This window comes from Peromyscus californicus, unplaced genomic scaffold (genome assembly GCF_007827085.1).
Source record: "Peromyscus californicus insignis strain IS unplaced genomic scaffold, ASM782708v3 Scaffold_20__1_contigs__length_68692818, whole genome shotgun sequence".
Classification (NCBI taxonomy): domain Eukaryota; kingdom Metazoa; phylum Chordata; class Mammalia; order Rodentia; family Cricetidae; genus Peromyscus; species Peromyscus californicus.
The window spans coordinates 44446327-44469264 of NW_026294503.1; the positions used below are offsets into that span (position 1 = coordinate 44446327).

Here is a 22938-nt window from a genome sequence, read left to right on the forward strand (position 1 = left end):
GATCTCTGTGAATTCAAGGCCACCCTGGGCTACACAAGATTGATCCAGTTTAAAAGAGAAACAGGGCCTGCTGTGCCACACACCTTTAATCCCAGCACTTGGGATCTCATGCCTTTGCTCCCCTTACTTGGGAGACACACACGCCTTTAATCCCAGCATTAGGAAGGTTTGGACAGGAGGTGATATGGCTGGGCAGAGAAAGGAATGTAAGGCAGGAGACAGGAGCTCGTCTCTTTCAGGCTGAGGATTGGTAGAGGTAGGAACCCTAGTGGCTGCTGCTCTGCTTCTCTGATCTTTCAGCTTTCACCCTGATACCTGACTCCAGGTTTTTATTATAAGACCAATATTAGGATTCGTGCTACAGTAAACAACTGATCACTGGGGCTGGAGAGATGGGTCAGCATTTAAGAGCACTGGCTGCATTACAGAGGACCCGGGTTCAGTTCCCAGCACCCATATGACAGACAGCTCACAACTGTCTGTAACTCTAGTTCCAGGGTTTCTGACACCCTCTTCTGACATTCTTGGGCTCCTGCATGAATGGGGTATACATATCTGCATGCAGTCACATACACACAGAATTAAAATTTCATTTAAATCCCTCAACCTCCAATAAAACTTCTGGGACCACAAGTTTCAAGAAAAAGTTGTGGCAGGAGAGTGGGGGATGGAGAGAAGTATTGAATGAATGATGAGGGGCTGGAGAGAGGGTGATCAGGTGCATGAACAGACAAGAGAAGCCAGCACCAAGACTGGAAGACCCTCCTGACCATGGCGGCACGGGGATGAACAGCACATGGGAGAAGAGCCCCAGGATCCTGGGTGGAAGAAGGTGGCGCTGTGTGAGTGACCCCAAGTGACATCTGAGGCTTCTGCCTCTCAGCCCTGTCCTAGCTCTCTAGTCCACCTTCAGAATCGGCTTTTTATCTTAATAAACTGTCTCTATCACAATCCATGTATCCCTAGTCCAATTCTCTATTCTGAGACATGGGCACGAGGAAAGTTCAGTGGGTGTCCTTTGGACCCTGACATCCACTGCATACCTTCCCCATGTGGCCAGAATTTTCCCATCAATCACACGAGACATTTTCTAAGGTTTCTGTTTGAACAAACCTTGAGAGAAAAGCTGTTTCTTTCTGGGGGGTTCCTCTGGATTTCTTGAAAAACAAGTCATCAAATAGTAATGTGGAAGAAACGTGGTTATGGTTGGCCTTTCTTTTTTCTGCTACTTTTTGATCGATAATCTTCACCTCCCTGAGGGATAAAAATGACAAAAGACATGGATTGAAAAAGGATGAAAGAATCAATGTGATCTTTTCTTTTTCTTTCTTTCTTTTATTTCCTTTTATTTTTTTTTACATAGGGTTTCTCTGTATAGCCCTGGCTGTCCTGGAACTCACTCTGTAGACCAGGCTGGCCTTGAACTCAGAGATCCGCCTGCCTCTGTATCCCACGGACAGGGATTAAGGCATACGCCACCACCATCGCCCAGCGCAATGTGATCTTGTCAGACAGACATCTACATTAGTCTGCCAGCCTGCCAGGAAACATCTGACCACACAGGAGTCACCACATCCCAGACGCAGACTGCTGGGGTTTTAGAATGGACATAAAATGAACTACAGGAGAGATGAGGGGTCCGCCATCTTAAGAGAGGGCTGGTATATGCACAGTCTCAGAAGGAAGATGAGTTCACTGGGGCTCTGCCGTGTGACCTGGGGAAAATGACTTCACTGCTCTGTGCTAGTGTGTTCACACGGGTCACTAGGTTTGTGGTGAGGTGTGAGTTACTGTAGGTCAGATGTTTAACAGTGCCAGGTAGACAGGAGATGCTCAGGAAGTGTTGGCAGCTGGGCTACTGGAAGCTTTCGGTAGAGTGTTCACAGGGTACACACACAATGGCTTGCTGAACTGGATAACCTTCAGCTGGCTTTTGAAATGCAAGGAGACAATTACCTGATGAAGAATCAGGTTATGAGTATTCAAGATCAACAAGATGATCATTAATATATGTTTGTGTGAATTAAAATGTTGCCATGAGGGGCTAGATTGATGGTTCAGCAGTTAAGAGCATGGGCATGCCGGGCGGTGGTGGCGCACGCCTTTAATCCCAGCACTCGGGAGGCAGAGGCAGGCGGATCTCTGTGAGTTCGAGGCCAGCCTGGTCTACAGCGCGAGATCCAGGAAAGGCGCAAAGCTACACAGAGAAACCCTGTCTCGAGAAAAAAAAAAAAAAAAAAAAAAAAAAAGAGCATGGGCTACTCCTGGAGAGGACCCACGCCCAGTCCACAGCACCCACATGGCAGGTGGCTCACAACCATCTGTAATGCCAATTCCAGGAGTTCAACAACTTCTTTTGACTTCTATATAGGCACCAGGCATTAAGGTGTACACATACATACAGGCAGGCAAGACACTCACACACATAAAATAAAATAATTTTTTTTTAAAAAATGATGCCATAAGCTGGGTTGGCAGTACATACTCAACTATTCAGCATGCTGATGCAGGAGGATAACTTGAACCAGGAATTCAACACACACACACACATACCCACACATTCTAAAGAAAGGAGCTAGGCTCTGTGAATGAGCTGTTTCGAATCTGGCCACAGGAAAGCTGACGGTGCTCAGTGAAGGTGGAGAGCCAGCAAGCAGCCCCGCCCCACTCCAGCTCACCCCTTCTGGCTGCTGCAGTGGACAGGTGTCCATGCGTGGCTCTGCACCCGCCCCTCCTACCTCTCGAAGCTCTCCTGCAGTTCCGTTAGATAGTTGTTAAAATAGGCCCACTCGTTCTCGTGCAGCTGGTCCAGCTGCCTGAGCCGTTTCTTCCGAGTCTCCATGTTCTTCGTGACCAGGTGGATGATGTCAGCATAAGTCATGACAGAGTCAGTGGATTCTGCGGTCAAGGAAAGGTCCACTGTGTTGCCCTCATGCACTGTTAGTGGCCGAGCCTTGTGCACGGGAAGGGGAGGGGAGCGTGGACTATACAAAGACAATGCTTGGTTTCTGGGGTTCTGGAGGAGGTACCCCAAATCCACACAGTGAGATTCTGAGGCTGGCTAGGGCTAGCCTGGGAATAAAGACAGCTGTCCTCTCTGGGCCAGGCAGTGCCCACCTTGTTATAAAGCCCCCTTGGCCCTGTCCACAGTAGGGAGGCAGAAACTACTTCTTTAGACTGTCTGCAGGAGAAAGACAGCAGCATCTGCTGCTGGGCAGTGCAGTGCTGTTTTCAGAGGGTTCTCCGGCATCACCACAGCACACCAGCCGAACAGTTTGGGCTTGGAGTGTGTCACCACAATGGGGAAGGGGATGGGACTCCAACATCCTTCTCCTTGTAGGCCTGATCACTCATCTCTTGTTTTCTGGTTTGGTGTTTGGACTTTGCTTGGTTTGGTTTTTTTAGACAGTCTTACTGTGTAGACCAGACTGGCCTTGAGCTCACAGAGATCCACCTGTCTCTGCCTCCCGAGTGCTGGGACTAAAGGTGTGTGCATCAAGCCCAGCTGGATTTGGTTTTCTGAAACAGGATCCAGCAACATAGTCTCAAGTTAATAGTCAGCCTCCTGCCTCACCCTCCTGAGTGCTGGCATTATAGGTACACACCAGCACTCTCAGCTTCATTGTCCATTTCAAGTCTAACACTGGAAAAAAAAAGGATAACACTGAAAAGGCCCCTCTTTCAGTCAGGTGTGGTGATGCACATCTGTAATCCAGGCACTTGGGAAACGGAATTAGGAGGATCAAGTTCAAGGACACAGGGAGTTCCAGGCCAGCCAGAGCTGCAGGAGACACTGTCTCAAAACACCAAAACAAACAAACAAACACCACTTTTCTCTTCTGCTGTACTCCCACCCTTGGTTAGAATATTGGCTGTGTTTGTGACAAGCTGTGGGACCTCCTCTGTCACCTTCTACGACTCCATTTATCTATTTACGAAAGGGGATAAAAGCCAGGCCTGGTGATTTACACCTGTAATCTCAGCACTCATGAGGCTGAGGCAGGAGGATTGCCCTGAAAAGAAGAGATGCTCGTCCTTTAGGGGACGGTGACACAGCAATGTGGTTCTCCCTACAGTGGCAGTCATACACATTCCAGTCACAATGCCATAGCTCGGCAGGACAGCTTCACTTTAGGAGCTCGGAGGGCTGCTAAGGTTGGTACATCCCAGCCAGGTGCTGCCTCTGAGCCACAGGGACCTAAAGAATGTGGTGACGCTGGGACAATGTGGACCAAGCTGCCTAGTGGTAGTTGTCACTATCCTTCAGAAATCTGTGACATGAAACTCTAAGGGCAGGAGAAGAAAAGGCCTCCTGGTGCCCTCCTGCCCAGGAGCTAGCAAAGGCAGTGGAGTACCATCCATGTGCTGAGCACCCTCCACTGCTCTGGGAATCAGTCTGTGAAAGTGCTCCTGAAGCTGGGTGTGGTGACACAAGTCTTAAATCCCAGCACTCAGGAGGCAGAGGCAGACAGATCTCTGTGAGTTCGAGACCAGTCTGATCTACATACACAGTGAGTTCCAGGCCAGTCAGGGCTATACAGATAGACTTTGTCTCAGAAAACAAACAGCACCCATGAGGCAGAAACCCTTCTTTTGATTTTACAGATGAAAGAAGTGATGCCTACAGAGAAACTGGAATGTTTCCGAAGTCACTTGGCTGGCTAGTGTAGCATTAGTTCCAGAGTCTGGAGCTATTTGGACAAACAGAGCAAACTAGGGTCAGTAGAACCCCTGTTCTAGCCCTAAAGCATGTTGCTAAGGCTCAGGATACCAACACATGCTGCACCTGTTTCCTAAGAACTGAGCTTTTTACCAACTCCAAATGGAGCTGGGGCAGATGAGGTTAGATGAAATTCTCACATGGACACCAAAACTGATGGCCCATACACTCTGGGGCCAGTGAGCATCAGGGAGGCTATGGTACCTACGTTCACACTGAAAGATGAGAAAAGGTGGCTCTGAATGTGGGGAATTTCGACACGCTCAGGGTCTACTGGCCAGTACCAAGGCCTAGACTTGAGGCTCACCTTAGCACACGAGCAAGACTATACCTCTGAGGTACATACCATGGCTGCTCCTACCAAGTACCCACTGTGTGTCAGGCTATGCACTAAAGCCTGGATGATTCCCTTCCAGCCCCACTTCTGCAAAGAGGTGGCAGGAGCCTGGTGACAAGGATATGGGACGACTTTGGTCTTTTCTCTCCGGCTGATCAGCAAATCCTGGCCTTTAAGCGGCAGCTTAGAGTAGTTGAGGAAGTAGTACATAATTAGCGGGCTCTTCCCATAAAGGTTGAATTGGTTTACAGTCAACTTGGGGCTTTTGCAGGCAGGGTGGGACTAAGTGGGGGAGAGAAAGAAAAAGAAAAGATGTTGTCATGTGAGATGATGAATGTCGTCAACTTGACTGGAATTAGACCCACTCAAGGAATAAGTCTCCAAACATACGTGAGGGATTATTTAGCTTCTGGGCATATCTATGAGGGTATATATATCTTTAACCTTGATTGATTAAAGATCTATCTTCACTGTGGGTGGGGCCATTCCTGTGTAGGGATCCTAGACTGTCTGGCTTGGAGAACACGAGCTCAGAACCAGCATTCATGGCTCTCTGCTTCCTGAGTGCGGACACAATGTGAGCGCCCGCCTGCCTCAAGCTCCTGCTGCTGGCACTTCCTCGCCTTGACGGTCTGTTACCATGAGCCCAAAGTCCCCCTCCCTTAGGTTTTCTTCTCAGGTTATCTTATCATGGCAGTAGGAAAGGGAACTGACACTCCATGTTTCCAGCACCTATGCCTCTGACCCAGGAACTCCAGCTCTACGATGCCTCCTCAGGGAATGGCCAAAACAAAGAAAAGTTCTACATGTGAGCTACCGCAATAACAAATAGCTGCTTCCCCTTGTCGAAATGGCAAGAAAGAATTGGACAATGCACAACACAGGCCTAGGGGCAAGTGAATTCCAATTTGTACTATTTTCTTGTGGAACAATCTAAAATGTATTCTGCTCTAGTAATTCCATTTTAGTAAGTTTTTTCTCCATGTACACTTGTACATGTGTAAACCAACACACACACACACACACACACACACACACACACACACACACACACACACACACACAATTTAGCAAAAACTTTAAAGACTGAATTTTTCACCAAGGGCAAAGATTATCATTCTAATTAGTAAGCAGGCTGCTAGAAAAAGGAGCTGAGTGTGGTGGTGTGGGGTGACATTGTGTCCCCCAGTATATTGTGCACCCTAATAAACTGGGGCCAGAGAACAGAACAGCCACTAGACAGACATAGAGGCCAGAAAATGGTGGCACACACGCCTTTAATCCTAGCCTTCTAGAGGCAGAGATCCATCCAATCTCTGTGAGTTCAAAGCCACACTGGAAACAACCAGACATGGTGGCACACCTTTAATTCCAGCACTTGAGATCTCATGTCTTGCTTGGGAAAGACACACGCCTTTAATCCCAGGAAGTGACGGAAGGAAGCAGAAAGGTATATAAGGCATGAGGACCAGGAACTAGAGGCTTTTAAGCTTTTAGGCTTTTAGCAGCAGTTCAGCTGAGATCCATTCAGATGAGGACAGAGGCTTCCAGTTTGAGGAAACAAGATCAGCTGAGGAATTGGTGAGGTGAGGCTGGATGTGGCTTGTTCTGTTTCTCTGATCTTTCAGAGTTCACCCTAATACCTGGCTCCGGGTTTGTTTTTATTAATAAGACTGTTTAAGATTCTTGTTACAGTGGTGCACAGTCAGCAGTTGGGAGGCTAAGGCAGGGGGATCTGCAGTTCAAGGTCAGGCTGGAAAACAGTGAGACCCCGTATTAATTGAAAAAAAAAGAAAGGAAGGAAGGAAGAAAGAAAGAAAGCCAGGTGGTGGTGGTGCACACCTTTAATCCCAGTACTTGGGAGGCAGAGGTAGGCAGATCTCTGAGTTCGAGGCCAGCCTGGTCTACAAAGTAAGTTTCAGGACAGCCAGGGCTACACAGAGAAACCCTGTCTGGAAAAACCAAAACCAAAAGAAACAAACAAAAGGCAGTGGTAGTGGTGTTGGATGGCAGCAGATTCTACCAATTTTTGCCTTCTTTTGGCAACCCAGATCTCTTCACAGCAGGCAAGTGTTCCACCATGTCACATCCTGGTCTGGAAACGCTGTATTTCTTTTTTCTTTTCTTTCTTTTTTTTTTTTAATTTTTATTTTTTTTTTTTTTGAAACAGGGTTTTTCTGTATAACAGCCGTAGCTGTCCTGGAACTTGCTCTGTAGACCAGGCTGGCCTCGAACTCACAGAGATCTGTCGGCCTCTGCCTCCCAAATGCTGGGATCAAAGGTGTGCACCACCATGACCAGCCACTGTATTTCTTAAAGTGATGAGATCACACGCCTCTTTGGCCACAGCTACCCATCAAGACCTTTCGGCTGAGCCGACTGGTCTCTGCACTTCTTCCCATCGCTCCTGCAGGTTCTCAGATGTCCCGTTTGTCATCACTGTTAAAATCTGTCACTATCCAGTCTAACTCCTACCCAGACAATCTACAGATTAGGTCATGACTGCTCCACTCCTTCTGTCTGTAGAGCAGATCCAGTAGCTCTTAGCACCAGGGACCAAAGATGGCCGGAACTGGTTTTCTATTTCCAGACAAAGGCCATTGGCTTTAGGCTTGCACAGATGGTGAGGGGCAGCACAGAGATCTGAACCCACTGAGAAGGTGTATTTATTTCTACAACAGAAAAGGAAGCAGGCTCACACAGCTCTCTTCCTGTTACACATGGGGTCTGAGTTTTAAGTAGAAAAAAAAATATTATTTACGCCTTCAGAGAACAAGGTCTGACTCTGTAGCCCAGGATAGCCTAGAACTTGCTATGTAGCTCAGGCTAGCTAGAATGCTCAGCAATCCTCCTAAGTGCTGATATTACAGGGGTGAGCTACCACACCCGGCTCCAGCAGAGAATTTAAATACAGACAAACACTCTGATAGTGGGCGTCTTCTTAACCCAGGAATCATCCTTAGAAGATCTGCTGGCATCATCTGGGCTGTAATCAGAAGCATCCCAGCTCTTACCTGACACCTGCGTAAGATGAAGATGCTCTGGCCACGTCTCCTTTAAATCACCTCTGCTCTGAAGTCAGGAACACTGATCAGTTAAAAATGTTTGCCGCTCTTCCAGAGGATACAAATTTGGTTCCCAGTGACCATGTCAGGTGACTCACAACAGCCTATAACTCCAGCTCCAGGGGATCAGACACCCTCTTCTGGCCTCTGAGGACACCTGTACTCACATGCATACACAGTCACATGCAGGCACACACACACACACACACACACACACACACACACACACACACACACACATTAAAAACAATGAAATAGTTCTTAAATTTCCAATATTATGCTCACCTTTTTCAGTAACAAATTCATGCATGCTCTGGCTTCTGATATCCTCTTGACTTGCTGTGTGGCTTTCCTGGAGAACAGGGTTGTTACAGGGTGATCTGTCAATGTGATACAGCAAAAAAGTGATCATGGGTATTTGCCCAGAGAAAACGAAAAGTTTGGGGTGGGTCTCAGCTTCCTGCTAGAGTGAAAATGCCCTAGTGTGTTGGTATTGGTGCAAGATGTCAGTCCTCTGGAGTCATCTGGCTCTGCTTGCTTTATAGCCAGGCAAACAGCTATAAGTCATGTTGGCCCATCTATCTGTCCATCCTTTGTTCTATGCCACAAATAATTACTGAACATCTATTCCATACCAGGTTCATGCTGGATGCTAGAATTAAATCATCTTCAAGGGCCTCCTAGTTTACTGAGAAAAGAAAGAACACATAAATAATAAGTGTCACACTAACCCAGGAACAGGGTGGTCACAGAATAAGTTAAGACCTAAAGCTTTTTTTTTTTTTTTTTTTTTCTGAGACAGGGTTTCTCTGTGTAGCTTTGGAGCCTGTCATGGAACTCACTCTGTAGACCAGGCTGGCCTTGAACTCACAGAGATCCACCTGCCTCTGCCTCCAGAGTGCTGGGATTCCCCCCCCCCCTCCGGAGTTGAGGACCGAACCCAGGGCGTTGCGCTTGCTAGGCAAGCACTCTACCACTGAGCTAAATCTCCAACCCCACTGGGATTCCTTATAAAAAGCTGAACAGCTAGTAGGTAGGCAGGAGAGAGAGAGGCGGGGCTGGCGGGCACAGAGAATAAATAAGAGGAGACAGGGTTTCTCTGTGTAGCCTTAGCTGTTCTGGAACTCAATCTGTAGACCAGGCTGGCCTCGAACTCAGAGATCCGCCTGCCTCTGCCTCCTGAGTTCTGGGATTAAAGGCGTGTGCCACCACTGCCCAGCTTCCTCTCCCTTCTCATGTCCCTATAATTTGTCACCACTGCCCGGTGACCCAAAGCTTTTTGAAATGCCATGCAGCAACAGAATGGGTGTTGTAGCTACAAGACAAAAAAGCAATCCAGTGGTTTCCTGTAGGTCAGCAGAGAATGCTTGAAGACAAGCAAAAACGTAACAGGTCACCCGAAAACAGACCACTAGCATGGCTTCAGCGCTCTCCATGGGAGCACTGGAAGGCAGGGAACAGTGGAACCAAATCACCAACACACCAAGAGAAACAGCACCATTAGTCTAGGGCGGATGTAGCTCAGTGGTAAAGCGCTTGACTAACATGCACAAGATCATGGGTTCAGTCCCCAGCAGCAGGAAGGAAGAAAAACGTCTTAGGCTGGAGAGATGGTTCATAGGTTAAGAACACATGTTGCTCTTCCAGAGGACCAGAGTTCAGTTCCCAGCATCCACATCAGGAAGCTCACAATGGCCTTTAGCTCTAGCTCCAGGGGATCTGATGGCCTCTTCTGGCCTCCAAGGGTATCCAAAACCTGTGGCATACACTTACAAAAATGTACACATGTATACATAATATTGAATAAATATAAAAATAAATCCAGGACTGTAGAGAAGACTCGGCATTTAAGAGCACTCACTGCGCTTGCAGAGGAACAGGGTTTGGTTCTGAGCACCCACATGGCAGCTCATGGCTGTCTATAATTCTAGTTCCAGGGGACCCAATATCCTCTTTTGGCTTGTCTGGGTACCAGGCACCCACATGGAGCACATGCACACACACATGCAGGCAAAACACCCACACACATAAAATAATAAGTAAAATCTTAAAAAAATATTCAAAGCTGTAAATTGAAGTAGGATAAAGGAAATTATGGGGACACGAGAAGGGAGAGGAAGCCGGGCGGTGGTGGCGCACGCCTTTAATCCCAGCACTCGGGAGGCAGAGACAGGCGGATCTCTGTGAGTTCAAGGCCAGCCTGGTCTACAGAATAAGTTCCAGAACAGCTAAGGCTACACAGAGAAACCCTGTCTCAAAAACCTGGGGTGAGAGGGGGAGTCCAATTACTCTAGAGTCTGATTAACATTTTGCAGCTAAGAAGCAAGAAATCCAGCACAATCAACCACATCTGGGAAAGGCTGATAACAGTACCCCTTTCATATGCAGGCACTTTGTGTTAAAACAGCAGTTAAGGCCTGAATGTATATGACCCTGGATAGGGTCTCATTCCTAATAAAAAGCTGAACGGCCAATAGGTAGGCAGGAGAGGGACAGGCAGGGCTGGTGGGCAGAAAGAATAAATAGGAGGACTCTAGACTCAAGAAGAAGAGAAGGAGGAAGAAGAGAAGAAGGGAGAAGAGAACGAGGGAGAAAGAGAGGGACACACAAGCCAGAGTCACCAGCCGGACATGAGGAGCAGTGAAAGTAAGATACACAGAAGAAAGGTAAAAAGCCCCCCAAGGCAAGAGGTAGATGAAGAGAAACAGTTTAAGTTAAAAAGAGCTAGGCAGACGGGTAATGCCTGGGGGGCGCTCACCAACCTAAGGCAAAGTGCCTGTGTGGCCTGGGCAGACGTCTCCATGACGGGTAAGGTGACCTGCTGACGTCCCAAGCAACCTAAGTCAAAAGCTCATTTTTTAGTAAAAAGGGGACCTGTAGGGCTCTGGCCCCCGTTGTGGGTAACTGTTGCCTTGCTTGCTGATCTTGACCTTGAAATCTTACCTATGCTAATTCCCTGCCAGGTTCCACCCTCCTGAATGCTTAAGGGAAGTTCCTTGGCTGTGTATCCTGCATATTGGGTGTTAACAGCTTAGATGCAAGATTGTAAAACATTGGTAGTGAACTTCTGCCCTCCAGGGTTCTCCCAATGTGCTGTAAGCCTGTATTTAAGACCTCTTCCCTCCTTCAATAAACGGCATTCGGCATTAAAAAAAAAAAAAAAAAAGTCTGGTCCAGCACCTCACTTGGAGAAGCCCACACGCATGCTCTCTTCATTTTCCTCTGCAACCCTCCTTTCTCCTGATCCTTGTGCTTAAACCTGTTCAAATATCTGCAGTGGCTGGAGAGATGGCTCCATGGCGAAGAGTGTTGGCTGCTCTTCCAGAGGACCTGAGTTCCCAGCACCTTTCTACAGTGGCTCACAACTGCCTGGAACTCCAGCTCCAAGGATCTGATGCTCTCTTCTGGGCCTCTGAGGGCATCTGCACATATGTGGTATACACACACACACACGTAAATAAAAATAAAATAATTGTGTGTGTGTGTGTGTGTGTGTGTGTGTGTGTGTGTGTGTATCTTTAATAAAATTTCTACCTCTGCTTTGCTCTACTGATGAGTCCTGGAATTCTTTTCAGCACTGAAGCCATGAATACTAGTTTGGACAGAGTAAAAGGTCCCCAGAACTCTAGGGGAACTCCTCAGGCTGCTAAGGATGGCAGTGTGGAGCTGCAGCCTGTGAAGCTGACATAATGAACAGGGTCAGGAGCCCTGGCACTCTTGACACTTGAGGGCTCTTTGTAGTAGAATATTATTTTAAGGTGTGTTACTTTTGTTTATGTTGCATTTGTTTAACTCTGTGAAGCTGTGTTACTTTGCCTGTCTAAAACACCTGATGGTCTAATAAAGAGCTGAACAGCCAATGGCAAGGCAGGAGAAAGGATAGGCGGGGCTAACAGGCAGAGAGAATACTTAGAAGGAGAAATCTGGGAGGAGAGAAGAAGTAGCCAGAGAAGGAGGAGGACTCTAGGGGTCAGCCACCCAGCCATACAGCCAGCCATGGAGCAAGAGTGAAAGTAAGTAAGATTACAGAAGTAAGAAAGGTAAAAGTCTAGAGGTGAAAGACAGACAGGATAATTTAAAGTTAAGAAAAGCTGGCAAGAAACAAGCCGAGTTAAGACCGGGCATTCATAATTAAGGAATAAGCCTCCAAGCGTGATTTACTTGGGAGCTGGGGGGCAGGCCCCTCAAACGAGCCCCAAACAGCCAACAACAGCTCTTTGTCAGGAGAATGTCTTGTGCACTGAGGCGCTTATATTGACTGAAACAAAAATGCACCCTCTCCTGGCCATTTCTTGGTGCCAAGACCCAGGTCAAACCCAAGGGCATAGCTAAGTATGTTCAGATGGACCCATGCAATGTAGGGGTAATAACTGAGAAGCAAGCCAGCCTTGCCCTCCATAGCAGCCTGCTTACCTTTCATGTGGTTGCATCGTGAGCTTTCCTCTGCGGTCAGCTTCCTTGGAAAGCCTCTCTCGTGGGTTGTAGAGAAACTGGAAGACTGCTTCAGTGATGTGGGATGTCCTTCTGCACGCTGCAAATACATGTTGCTTTTATTAGTTGATGAATAAGGCTGCTTTGGCCTATGGCAGGGCAGAATATAGCTAGGTGGGAAAGCCAAACTGAATACAGAGAGAAAGAAGGGCAGAGTCGAGAGAGACACTGAGGGCCACAGGGGAGCAAGATGTAATGGAACACAGGTAAAGTCATGAGACATGTGGCGATACCAAACCGTTTGTAATTAATATAAGCCCCTGTGTGTTTATTTGGGACCGAGCGGCTGTGGAACACAGGAAAACTTCCAGCTATACTTCAGGGGAGCATTTTTTTTTTTTTTTTTAAGAATATAGTTAGTAAAACTGGTACGAGAGAGATACTGGCACCTTAGCTGTACCTCATCATTCTCAGTAAAGGCACATGTGTGAGAAGAGCTTTCTGGTCCAGCCTGACAATTTCAAGACCATGGCAGAGAGAAGGGGTCAGAGGGGAAAACACAAAGGGATGATGTGGAGTGGGGGCCAGCAGTGGGTTGTCACTCAGCAGCCAGGGATCTGGGGCAGTCACTGAGTATCTTTGCTCCCTGGGCTTCCTTAAAGATGAACTGCCACAACTTGCAATGTGCACTGTGGCTCCTGGGAATGGCTCCAAACCCACTGCCGCCATTTCTAAGTCTGGCAGTGCCCGGCCTTCACTAATGTTTCTTTAAGCAACTGCTGTGGTGTCTGGTGCTTGCCAGTCACTGAAACCTAGTCCCTGTCTTGAAGCACCCCAGATTAGCAGGACGCTTTCATAACAGTGGCTCAAGCTAGGACCTGCTCTCCCACAGAAACCACGCTAAGGCTCAGGACTCTTGACTTCTCCCACCTTCGGGTTTCACTCTAAGGACACTGTCCCCAGGGACCAAGATGGCAGCCAGAGCTCCAGTCACCACATTCACACTCCAGGAGGCTGACTAGGAAGGGAAACTAGGAAGGATCCATACAAGCCTCTCAAAGGAAGGAAGGATCCCATAAACGGACACATAGTCCGTCCACATATCTCACTGACTCCACCGACCAGTCACACAGCTATGCATAGATATGGGAGAGTCTTTGTTTTTTTTTTTTTTTTTTTTTTTTTTTTTTTTTTTAATTCAGAGCTAAGGACCGAACCCAGGGCCTTGCACTTGCTTGGCAAGTGCTCTACAACTGAGCTAAATCCCCAACCCCATATGGGAGAGTCAAGGAAATATCTTCATTGTGGTCATGTACTTGTACAACAACAACGAAAAATCCTAAGTGTAACAACAAATGATGGAGAGGATTGAGGGCAAGGAGCCCTGAGTCGCTGCTGATGTGGGGTACAAATTAATACAACTTTTATGAAAATCAGTTTAGAGGTTTTTCAGAAAATAAAAACTAAAACTACCATATGACCCTCACCCCTGGGCAGACATTCGAGCACAGATATCCTCACACCTACCACCCAAACATGTTTACAGCTCCTCTGTTCACTTCAGCGGGGAGATGGAAGCTGCCCAGCTGTCCAACAACACATGAACAGATCATGAAAATCTAGTCCACCTCACATTTCTGGGAACTGGCCAATCCATGTCCTCAGCTTTCACTCCTGCCTCAACTTCCCTCACCTACGAAGCTCTGTATCACCCACCGCCTCTCTGTTCCCTGAGTAGCTCTATCTCCCTCCCTCCCTCCCTCCCTCCCTCCCTCCCTCCATTCCTCCCTCCCTCCCATCTCAGGGCTTTGCACAAGCTGTCCCTGCTTCCTAAAAGGCTCCCCATTCATTCTCCCAGTAGCTCCTCAGGTTCTGAGCTCACAAGGCACTTTTCTGGGAGTACCATTTGTCACATGCACACTCTTCCTCTCCACATCCCAGGGTCAAAGCCTCACACTGCTCTTCTTCTTCAACCCTTCCCATGCACCACACCTGCCTGAGACAAGACAGAAAAAGCCACGAGAGGAACTGGTGTTATGGACTCGTGTCCGGGAGGGCTGCTGATAGGAGCTGACTGCTTCCTGAAGGACACAGAATACCCAGGACAGCCAGTCCCCAAGAACACTGTTTATGAGACAGAACCTCTCAGTGGCCTGGAACTCCATGATTAGACTAACTGACTGGCCAATGATCGCTGGCCATGGCCTCTGCCTCCCCTGCAGTCAGATGACAGGCACACACCATCATACCCAGCCTTTTTTACATGGGTTCTGGGGACTGAACTCAGGTCTTCATGCTTTTATCAACAGAGCTATCTTCCAACTCAAATTCCTCCTTAGAAAGGATGCCGTCCACCACCTTCTTTAAAATTCACTGAAGGAATGGAAGATTTGATCAAGTCCTTGACAGGTTTCTGGGAGCTCTGATTTATAGTGAGTCACAGAAGAATCGGCTCTATTACAGGTCCTCAATACGTGAGCAAGACAAGGGCAGGTGGCAGGTTGGTCTTGGAGAAACCATGGTTTGGTGTCCTGAATTCTGGACTCTCGGATAGTCTGCAGCCTCCAAAATGCATGTTTTGAATGCAGCCAGCTGCATTCACTGAGCAGATGGGGGACTGTCTGCTCCTAGTTAGAGACTCTATCACCAGCGCATCCAAACACCCCTCCAGTCCTGGTTTGCCATTCAAATTTCAGCTGCTTTCAAGATTCCAGTTTTTGATTATTCTATTTCCAGGACAGAAGATGGGATCTCTCAGTTGGGTTCTTGCAATAAATGTCAGAAGGCTTTCTGTGTTTTGGTACAAAGGAACCTATTTGTTTTGGGCACTGTGGCTGGCAGTGCCCAAATACTGACTAATATTTTGATGCTGATCTCTGAGGGACAGTTGGCCTCAGCAATGCTCATTCTGTCTGTGCTTGGGGCAGGAGTGATATTTATAGAGCTCCATCTCATGCTAGGCACAGGGCCTAGAGCTTACAAAGGAAGTCCCGATACCCTATGGAGTGCCTTCTTCTTCTTTTTTTTTTTTTTTTTTCCCCCGAGACAGGGTTTCTCTGTGTAGCTTTGCACCTTTCCTGGAACTCACTTGGTAGCCCAGGCTGGCCTCGAACTCACAGAGATCCACCTGGCTCTGCCTCCCAAGTGCTGGGATTAAAGGCGTGCGCCACCACCGCCCGGGCTGGAGTGCCTTCTTGGTGGCAGGCCTACTTCTGAAGATGAAGGAGTTCAGACAGTGACAGGAGACAACCCCTCCCTCATAGAGTTTACATACTAGCCGAGGGAGAACTCCAACCAACAAGAAACCCTCAGTGAGAATGGGAGACCATTACAAGAGGCACAGGGCATGGAGGTGGGTTGCATCATCTCTGTGCTGAGGCCCAGCCTCTTCATACTGAGTGCTCCAAGATAAACACATGGCATCTAACATGGCATCAGGCTTCATGTGGTGTCAGATACGGGCACTCGGTCATCAGAAAAAGGCATGTTGACCTAGGGCTTCAAGATCGGTGTGGACGTGGCCATGGTCAGCATGAATGCTCAGAAAGAAAAGGGATGGGGCTTGTTTCATTAGGAGCATCCTCTAGACGGGGCCAAGAAACGCAGCTCTGAGCATGAGGGTGAAGGGGGTCATGAGGGGGTTGTGAGGGGAGTCACTGTACTCTGTGGCTGTAGTGCGGTAGTAGAATGTTTGCCCTCTCAGGAGGGGATGGGGGAGATGGGGAGAAAAAGAGGGTGGGGGGAGATACAGAGACAGAAGAACTGAGCCCCGGATGTGAGCCTGGAGCCACGAGCCTGCCTATCTGGGGCTCAGCCTGGACTCAAAGCCTGGGTCTGTTCCTCTCACGTTCCTGGGGTTGTCCCCCATGCTCTTTTCATATATGGATAATCTGGGGCCTAACAAGCCCCTCTCTGAGAAAGTGGGGTAGAACAGGACAGGGAGATCCAGGACAGGCACCAAAACTACACAGAGAAACCCTATCTCGAAAAACAAAAAAACAAAACAAAAAAAACAAGAACAGGACAGGGATGTGCCTTCCATAGAAGGCCACAGGTGCTCCAGGAAACCTGGGGTTGTAGCAGCTTCAGGGCCTTGTGAAGTTCAGGGTCCAGGTCTGTGCTCCCCACTTACCAGAAGGGTATGGAATTTCTTGTTTTTGTAGTGGTCCATCTTTGGGAAGGAGGTTCTCATACAAGTGAAGAGGGTGAACTCTCTTCCTAGGAGAGAGAAAAGCTGCTCTGTAGTGTCTGGTCACTGCATGTGAGATCGTAGGGGCCCTAGACGATCCTCCTGGAAGCATTGACAAGAGCAGAGGTGACCCCAGGCAAGCACAGGCCTCTGCTCAACAGGCAGAGCAGACGAGCTAGCACAGACTAATGTCCACACGGCCACATGTGCAGGGCGCAGTGCACAGGACCACAAAATAAGCCACAGTGGCGTCGCATGAAACTAACAACCCGGACTCCTACAAGACTGAGCTAAGTGCCAGGTAAAACGTTCCTTGGTTTGTTTTTCAGACAGCATTTCTCTGTGTAGTCCTGACTTTCCTGGAGACAGGACCTCTCTACTCTGTAACTCTGGCTATAGACCAGGCTGGCCTCGAACTCACAGAGACCTACCTGCCTCTGCTTCCCAAATGCTGGGATTAAAGGTGTGCACCACCACCGCCTGGCCTCCTGACTCCTCCTAAACATGTTTTGTTTGTTTGCTTTTGAAACAGGGTCTTACTATCGAGCCCTGGCTGGCCTTGAACTCAATCTAGAAACCAGGTTGGTCTCTAATTTGCAATCCTCTTGCCTCAGCTTCCCAAGGGCTGGCATTAGAAGTGTGTGCACCTGGCCTGGCTGGGTTAAAAGTTTGGAAAGGAAAATCCAAGGCTAAAGAGATGAGTTGGCCGGGCGGTGGTGGCGCACGCCTTTAATCCCAGCACTCGGGAGGCAGAGCCAGGCGGATCTCTGTGAGTTCGAGGCCAACCTGGACTACCAAGTGAGTTCCAGGACAGGCGCAAAGCTACACAGAGAAACCCTGTCTCGAAAAACCAAAAAAAAAAAAAAAAAAAAAAAAAAAAAAAAAAAAAAAAAAAAAAGAGATGAGTTGGTGGTAAAGCATACTCCGCTCTTACAGGGGACCTGGCGCCATTGTCAGCATCCCCAGAGTGGCCACAAACATATGCAACTCCAGTTCCTGGGAATCCAACGCCCTCTTCTGGCCTCTATAGGCACCAAGCACACACATGTGGCACATAGACTTACATGCAGGCAAAACACTCATACACATAAGATAAGTCTAAAAAAAACAGAAAAAAATTAAAACAACAACAAAAGTAAAAAAAAAATCTAGGGCTGGGACATTGCAGGGTTAGAGTTCAGGATTAGCATGTGCTAAGGCTCTGGGTTTGAGCCCTGAAACCACCAAAAAATATCTATCAATATCATCAAGAAAAACTATCAATATGATAATATAGTAAGTTGTTAAACTTTCGATGCATCAAAACAAAAAATATTGAGCATAGCTAATCCTTTAGAGGCAAGGATAAAGACAATTTAAGGACTGGTTTCTTCTTTTTTTTTTTTTCTCCCCACTTAGAAAAACAAAATAAAACCCTGGTCTACAGAGGGAGTCCCAGGTCAGCCAGGGACACACAGAGAAACCCCATCTGTACCTGCGGGCTAGGGAAAGCATGTCTGTTTGCTTAGGACAGTGACAGCAGAGGCAGGCAGGCTCTGGTCCTGGGAAAGGGGGCGCTGTTACAATTTCCAGACCAACACTGCAGCCTGCTCTCTGCAAGGGGTACAGCCAGACTCTTCCTTGGAACCCCAAACTGATATTTCAGCTTCACTGTGGCTGCAGGTGGGGGGGGGTGTCTTGCTCAGCTGCAGGCTCCAATCGACTTAACCTCCACAGCTTCTACACCAGTCGGTTCCCTTCTACCTGTTTGAAACATGAACCTTCAAATGTCAGTGTGAATGCTCCGCACTGCACTGTTGGTGTCCTGGTACTGCACCATGTGCCTCTGCACCCTGTCTCCACCCAAGGTGGGTACAATCCACGTGCTGTAGCTCAAGTGCCTCCCATTGCCCTTGGATAGGGAGGAGAGGCAAGGCTCACATGCCCAATGATACTCTCAGCCCAGGGCCTGGCTCATGGAACTCTTGACGTGACGTGATGTGATGTGACATGACATGACATGATATGACATGACATGACCATCACAGACTCTTAAACTAGCCGCCAAAGTGAAATAGCAATGGCAATGAGCTGTAGAGTACTCACAGTGTAGTTGACATATGGGCAGTAGAATTTTCTGTTCTGTAGTAGACCAGGTTGGTTTCAAACTTGAGAAAAGCCTCCTGTATCCGCCTACTAAGTGCTTGGATTAGAGTTGTGTGCCACCAAGACATGTCTATGACATGACATGTTGAAGGAAATAAAAAAGTTGGTATTGTGCAAGTTACTCTTCTGACCATCAGTGTTCTCATCTGTGATGTGCACGTAGGGTCTCCTTAAGTTCACTTGGTTGTCATGGGGATGAAACAATACACAGAGGTTCCAGCAAGTCCCAGGCACCAGTAAACTCCTAGGTTCCTATTAACTAGCTTTCCATATTCTATAGTACAACATACAGACCGGATAGAGTATAGAACATGCAAGCCTCATAGACAATGCTAGAACATGCAGACCTGACAGAGTATAAAATATGCAGGCCTCACACACGATACTAGAACATACAGACCCAATAGAGTACAGAACACATAGGCCTCGTAGATGATGCAAGAACATGCAGACCCAATAGAGTATAGAACATTCAGACCTCACACATGATACTAGAACATACAGACCCAACAGAGTATAGAACACGCAAGTCTCATAGATGATACTAGAACACATAGACCTGATAGAGTATAGAACACACAGGCCTCATAGATGATACTAGAACATATAGACCTGATAGAGTATAGAACACACAGGCCTCGTAGATGATACTAGAACATATAGACCTGATAGAGTATAGAACTCACAGGTCTCGTAGACAATACTAGAACACACAGACCTTATACAGTATGGGAGAACAGACAGACAAGAGGGTAGATTTGCTTGTTTGCTTATAGCTCTGTGGATGGGACTCGTGGTCTTGTACATACTAGGCAATCTCCGTGCCAGAACTGGGTGTCCCCAGCCTTTCTACCCAATGTAAAATTCTACTCCTCATATTCATAAACACTGATACTTTATTCATCTGATAGAGAGTTTGGAAGGCTGTGAAAGAGAACCTGGCAGAGACATCAATGTCCCAGTACTCTGCCTCAGTTACATTGTGGCTGGGTTGTGTAAGGAAGCAGAAGAGACAGGGCCAGAGCTGGGAACTTACCCCTTATAAGTCGACTGCTCTGTAACATCAATTCTTCTCTCCGGAACCTCTCTGGATCCAGTTCTGAGTAGTCCCAACTGTCATAGCTCTGTGGGCAAGGATATGTCCCTAAAAGAAGCCAAGAGTGGTGATGGCCACTTCCACCAGTGAGAACGGAGCAGGACAAAGGGAAGCAGAGGCCTTGAGCCTCCTCCTGGTTACAGGGAACCGGAGATCTGCTGATAGCATTGTCCTGGCCTTGTCACGTCCTCTCTAGAGGGTTTCTTCACCCGCAGAATGGGGGCAATGCTACCCGCCCTGCCATCTTCTGGTGCCTGGGTGTGTGACTCTGTGACAAGTGTTAACGAAGATGCCACAGTTACCCACTTTCTTACTCGCCTCCCGTTGTTCTTGCTGGACAACGAGCTCCCTTCCCCAGGAGCAGGGGCTGGGGCGGTCATGTCTGTGTCCCCAGGGCCTCCTGCTGGACCCGGCAGCAGTAACTAAGTAAGTGCTTAGTGAAGGTTTCTTCAACACACTCTCAGGCTACACTGAGCCCCAGAAATGATGCTTCCAAGGGTCACTGGGGAAATCTGAGCCACTGTGCACTAGGAGTAGCCGGGAGGTTTATTTCTGGTGATTAGTTAGGTGAAAACAGGACCAGGGAGAAGGAGCAGCAGGAAGAAGGTGGGAAATGAGAGAGACAGGTTGCCATGGTGACCCAAGTTGGAGAGAACAACCCTGGGTCTAAAACATGGCATTCAGTTGTTTGCTCTTGAACTTCTTTAACCCTTCATGTTCAGAGGGCTGAAAGGGTGTGCCGTGAAGAGTTCATACAGCAGGCCCAAGACTTCCGGCCTTAGAAAAGTCTGCAATGCTAGGCCTTGGCTAGAGTCTGGGAACACAGCCGGCAAACAGTTCCTCGCACTGACCCAAAACTACTTTTAATGCGTGCACTATTGTTCCTGGGCTGTCAGTGTAGAATGTGACCTAACTAAACGCCAACCCTCCAGGACTGAAACACCGGATAGACAGAGGTGTCTCCAAGAGGACCCTGAATGAAGCCTTGGCCTCTGAATCCCTGATGTGCTGCTCCTGGGCAGAGACATCACACACTCGTCGCTACATCTCCCTGGCAGGTAGATAAATGGGCTCTGTGTGACTCCTGCGGTAAGGAGGGAGTGAGCACTAGGCAGCCTGCACAGGGATCCTCCAAAGCACGCCCCTCCTCCTCTACAATCCAGCTGTGCTTCCTACTGGACACGGGAACGCTTAGCCATGGTGACCAAGCTCCTTATGAGGAAGTGACCTTCTCATCCGTCTTGTTCCCAACATAAAATGTCAAAGGTGCCTGTTTCGTACAATATCTAGCCAGCAAAAATCTCACGATAAAGAGCAGCATTCAGCGATCTCAGGAAGGTTCTAGGTTGAGAAGGCGAAGTGGGGAAAGGAGTGAAGTTGCTGCGAAGCCAGCGTGGAGCTGGCCACATGGACCATGCTGCTCTGGGGTGACGGGAACATGGATAACAGGGCTGAACCGGTACTTGCTGCCTTGCTCCCTGCAGATGAGGTGAAACACAGACTCTGATCAGGCAGCCATGTTTCCGAACTTTCTAGAAGGAAAGGGGACTAGGGACTGCAGCTCAACTCCCTCTCTCCCTCTCTCTTCCTCTCTGGTGTTCTGAGATGGGTCTAAGTAACTCTGGTTGGACTGATACTTGCCCTGTAGCCCAGGCTGACCCAAACTCATAGCAATCTTCCTGCTTCTGCCTCCCGAGTGCTGAGACTGCACCACCATGCCCAGCTTTAACTTTCTTTATAGTTCATTTTGGCTGCGATATTCATTGAGTTTTTTAAGGCAGGGTCTTGCCATGAGTTCAGGCTGGCCTTGAACCTTCAAAATCCCTGCTATAGCCTCTCAAACACAAGGGATACAGGCATGCAGCACCAAGCTCAGACTCTTCACTGTCAAGGAGAGAACAGGAAAGCTGTCGTGATGCAGAGCGTTAGGCAGCCAAAAAACACACCCAGCCTCCAGTAGAAAACATTTTTGAACTAACTTCCTTCCCTAGTGGGTAGAAAGCCCCTCCCCTCTCACCTGAGATCCACAGGCCCATCGTGTTACAAATCTCCGACTTGAATTCGTGGGTGTTGAACCAGGACTGGGGGAAGCAGCAGCAGAAGCTGGTGTACAGGGCTTTGCTCAGGAGCGACGGGAGCCTCTGGGAGAAGCAGAGCTCAGCATCAGTCCCGGTGCCTCTGCTCTCAGAGAAGAGCCCTGGCTGAGCCAAGAACCTGGGACCAAATTCCTTCCCAGCGCCAGGCTGCCTTCCTTTCTGTCTTGGGCTGTCTCCCCATCCCCAGATGTCACCAGGATGCTCCTCAGGAACTAGGCTCTGCTCAGTCAGCAACCTCCACCTTCCCCTGGCATGCCTCCACAGTGTTCTACCGCTCAGTGCGTCTACACTCTGCTCAGAGCACAGGCCAGGAAATACCAAGACATGGAGATGTCTACACCAACATACACATGCATCTCCCTATCACTGTCTCCCCCAAATAATGAGATGAGGACTCACCATGCAGCCCAAGAACTTATGAAAATCCTCTCTCAGTCTCCTGAACGCTGGAATTAACTATAGGAGTGAACCACTGTACAAAGTTTAAAAGGGGGTCCTCTCCTCTCTTCTCTGTGTGATGCTGGAAACTGAACTTGGGACCTCACACATGTTGAAAAGTACTCTGTTTCTGGGCTACACCCCCAGTTCCAAGGGTGTTCAATTATTATTTTTATTTCCATTTTGTTTTGTGGCTAAATTTTTCTCCTATCCATACTTCTTTCTTGGTAAATTTCTCATTTTTGTACTTTTATCCATGGATCTATGAGATGTCCGATTTTTTAAATTTGTTTTAGACTTGAGTGTTTTGCCTGTATATATGTTCATGTAGCACATGTATGCTGGGTACCTGCAGAGGTCAGGAAAATACATAGGATCCCCTGGAACTGCAGTTTAAGATGGTTATAAGTTACCATATGAG

The 22938-nt window shown here is 48.1% G+C and overlaps 1 protein-coding gene across 1 annotated transcript in view; it reads right to left on the bottom strand.

The window, feature by feature from the left end:
- The window catches only part of Fam227a (family with sequence similarity 227 member A), a 59444-nt gene that overhangs the window by 9926 nt on the left and 26580 nt on the right, over positions 1 to 22938 (bottom strand). Inside the window, exons 9-16 of the mRNA XM_052748361.1 lie at positions 22001 to 22124; positions 19924 to 20031; positions 16686 to 16771; positions 12536 to 12653; positions 8408 to 8502; positions 5182 to 5339; positions 2739 to 2891; positions 1114 to 1254 (exon numbers count right to left, since the gene is read on the bottom strand). Of these exons, the coding sequence (XP_052604321.1) occupies positions 1114 to 1254; positions 2739 to 2891; positions 5182 to 5339; positions 8408 to 8502; positions 12536 to 12653; positions 16686 to 16771; positions 19924 to 20031; positions 22001 to 22124 (983 nt within the window). The remainder of the gene's footprint in view (positions 1 to 1113; positions 1255 to 2738; positions 2892 to 5181; positions 5340 to 8407; positions 8503 to 12535; positions 12654 to 16685; positions 16772 to 19923; positions 20032 to 22000; positions 22125 to 22938) is intronic.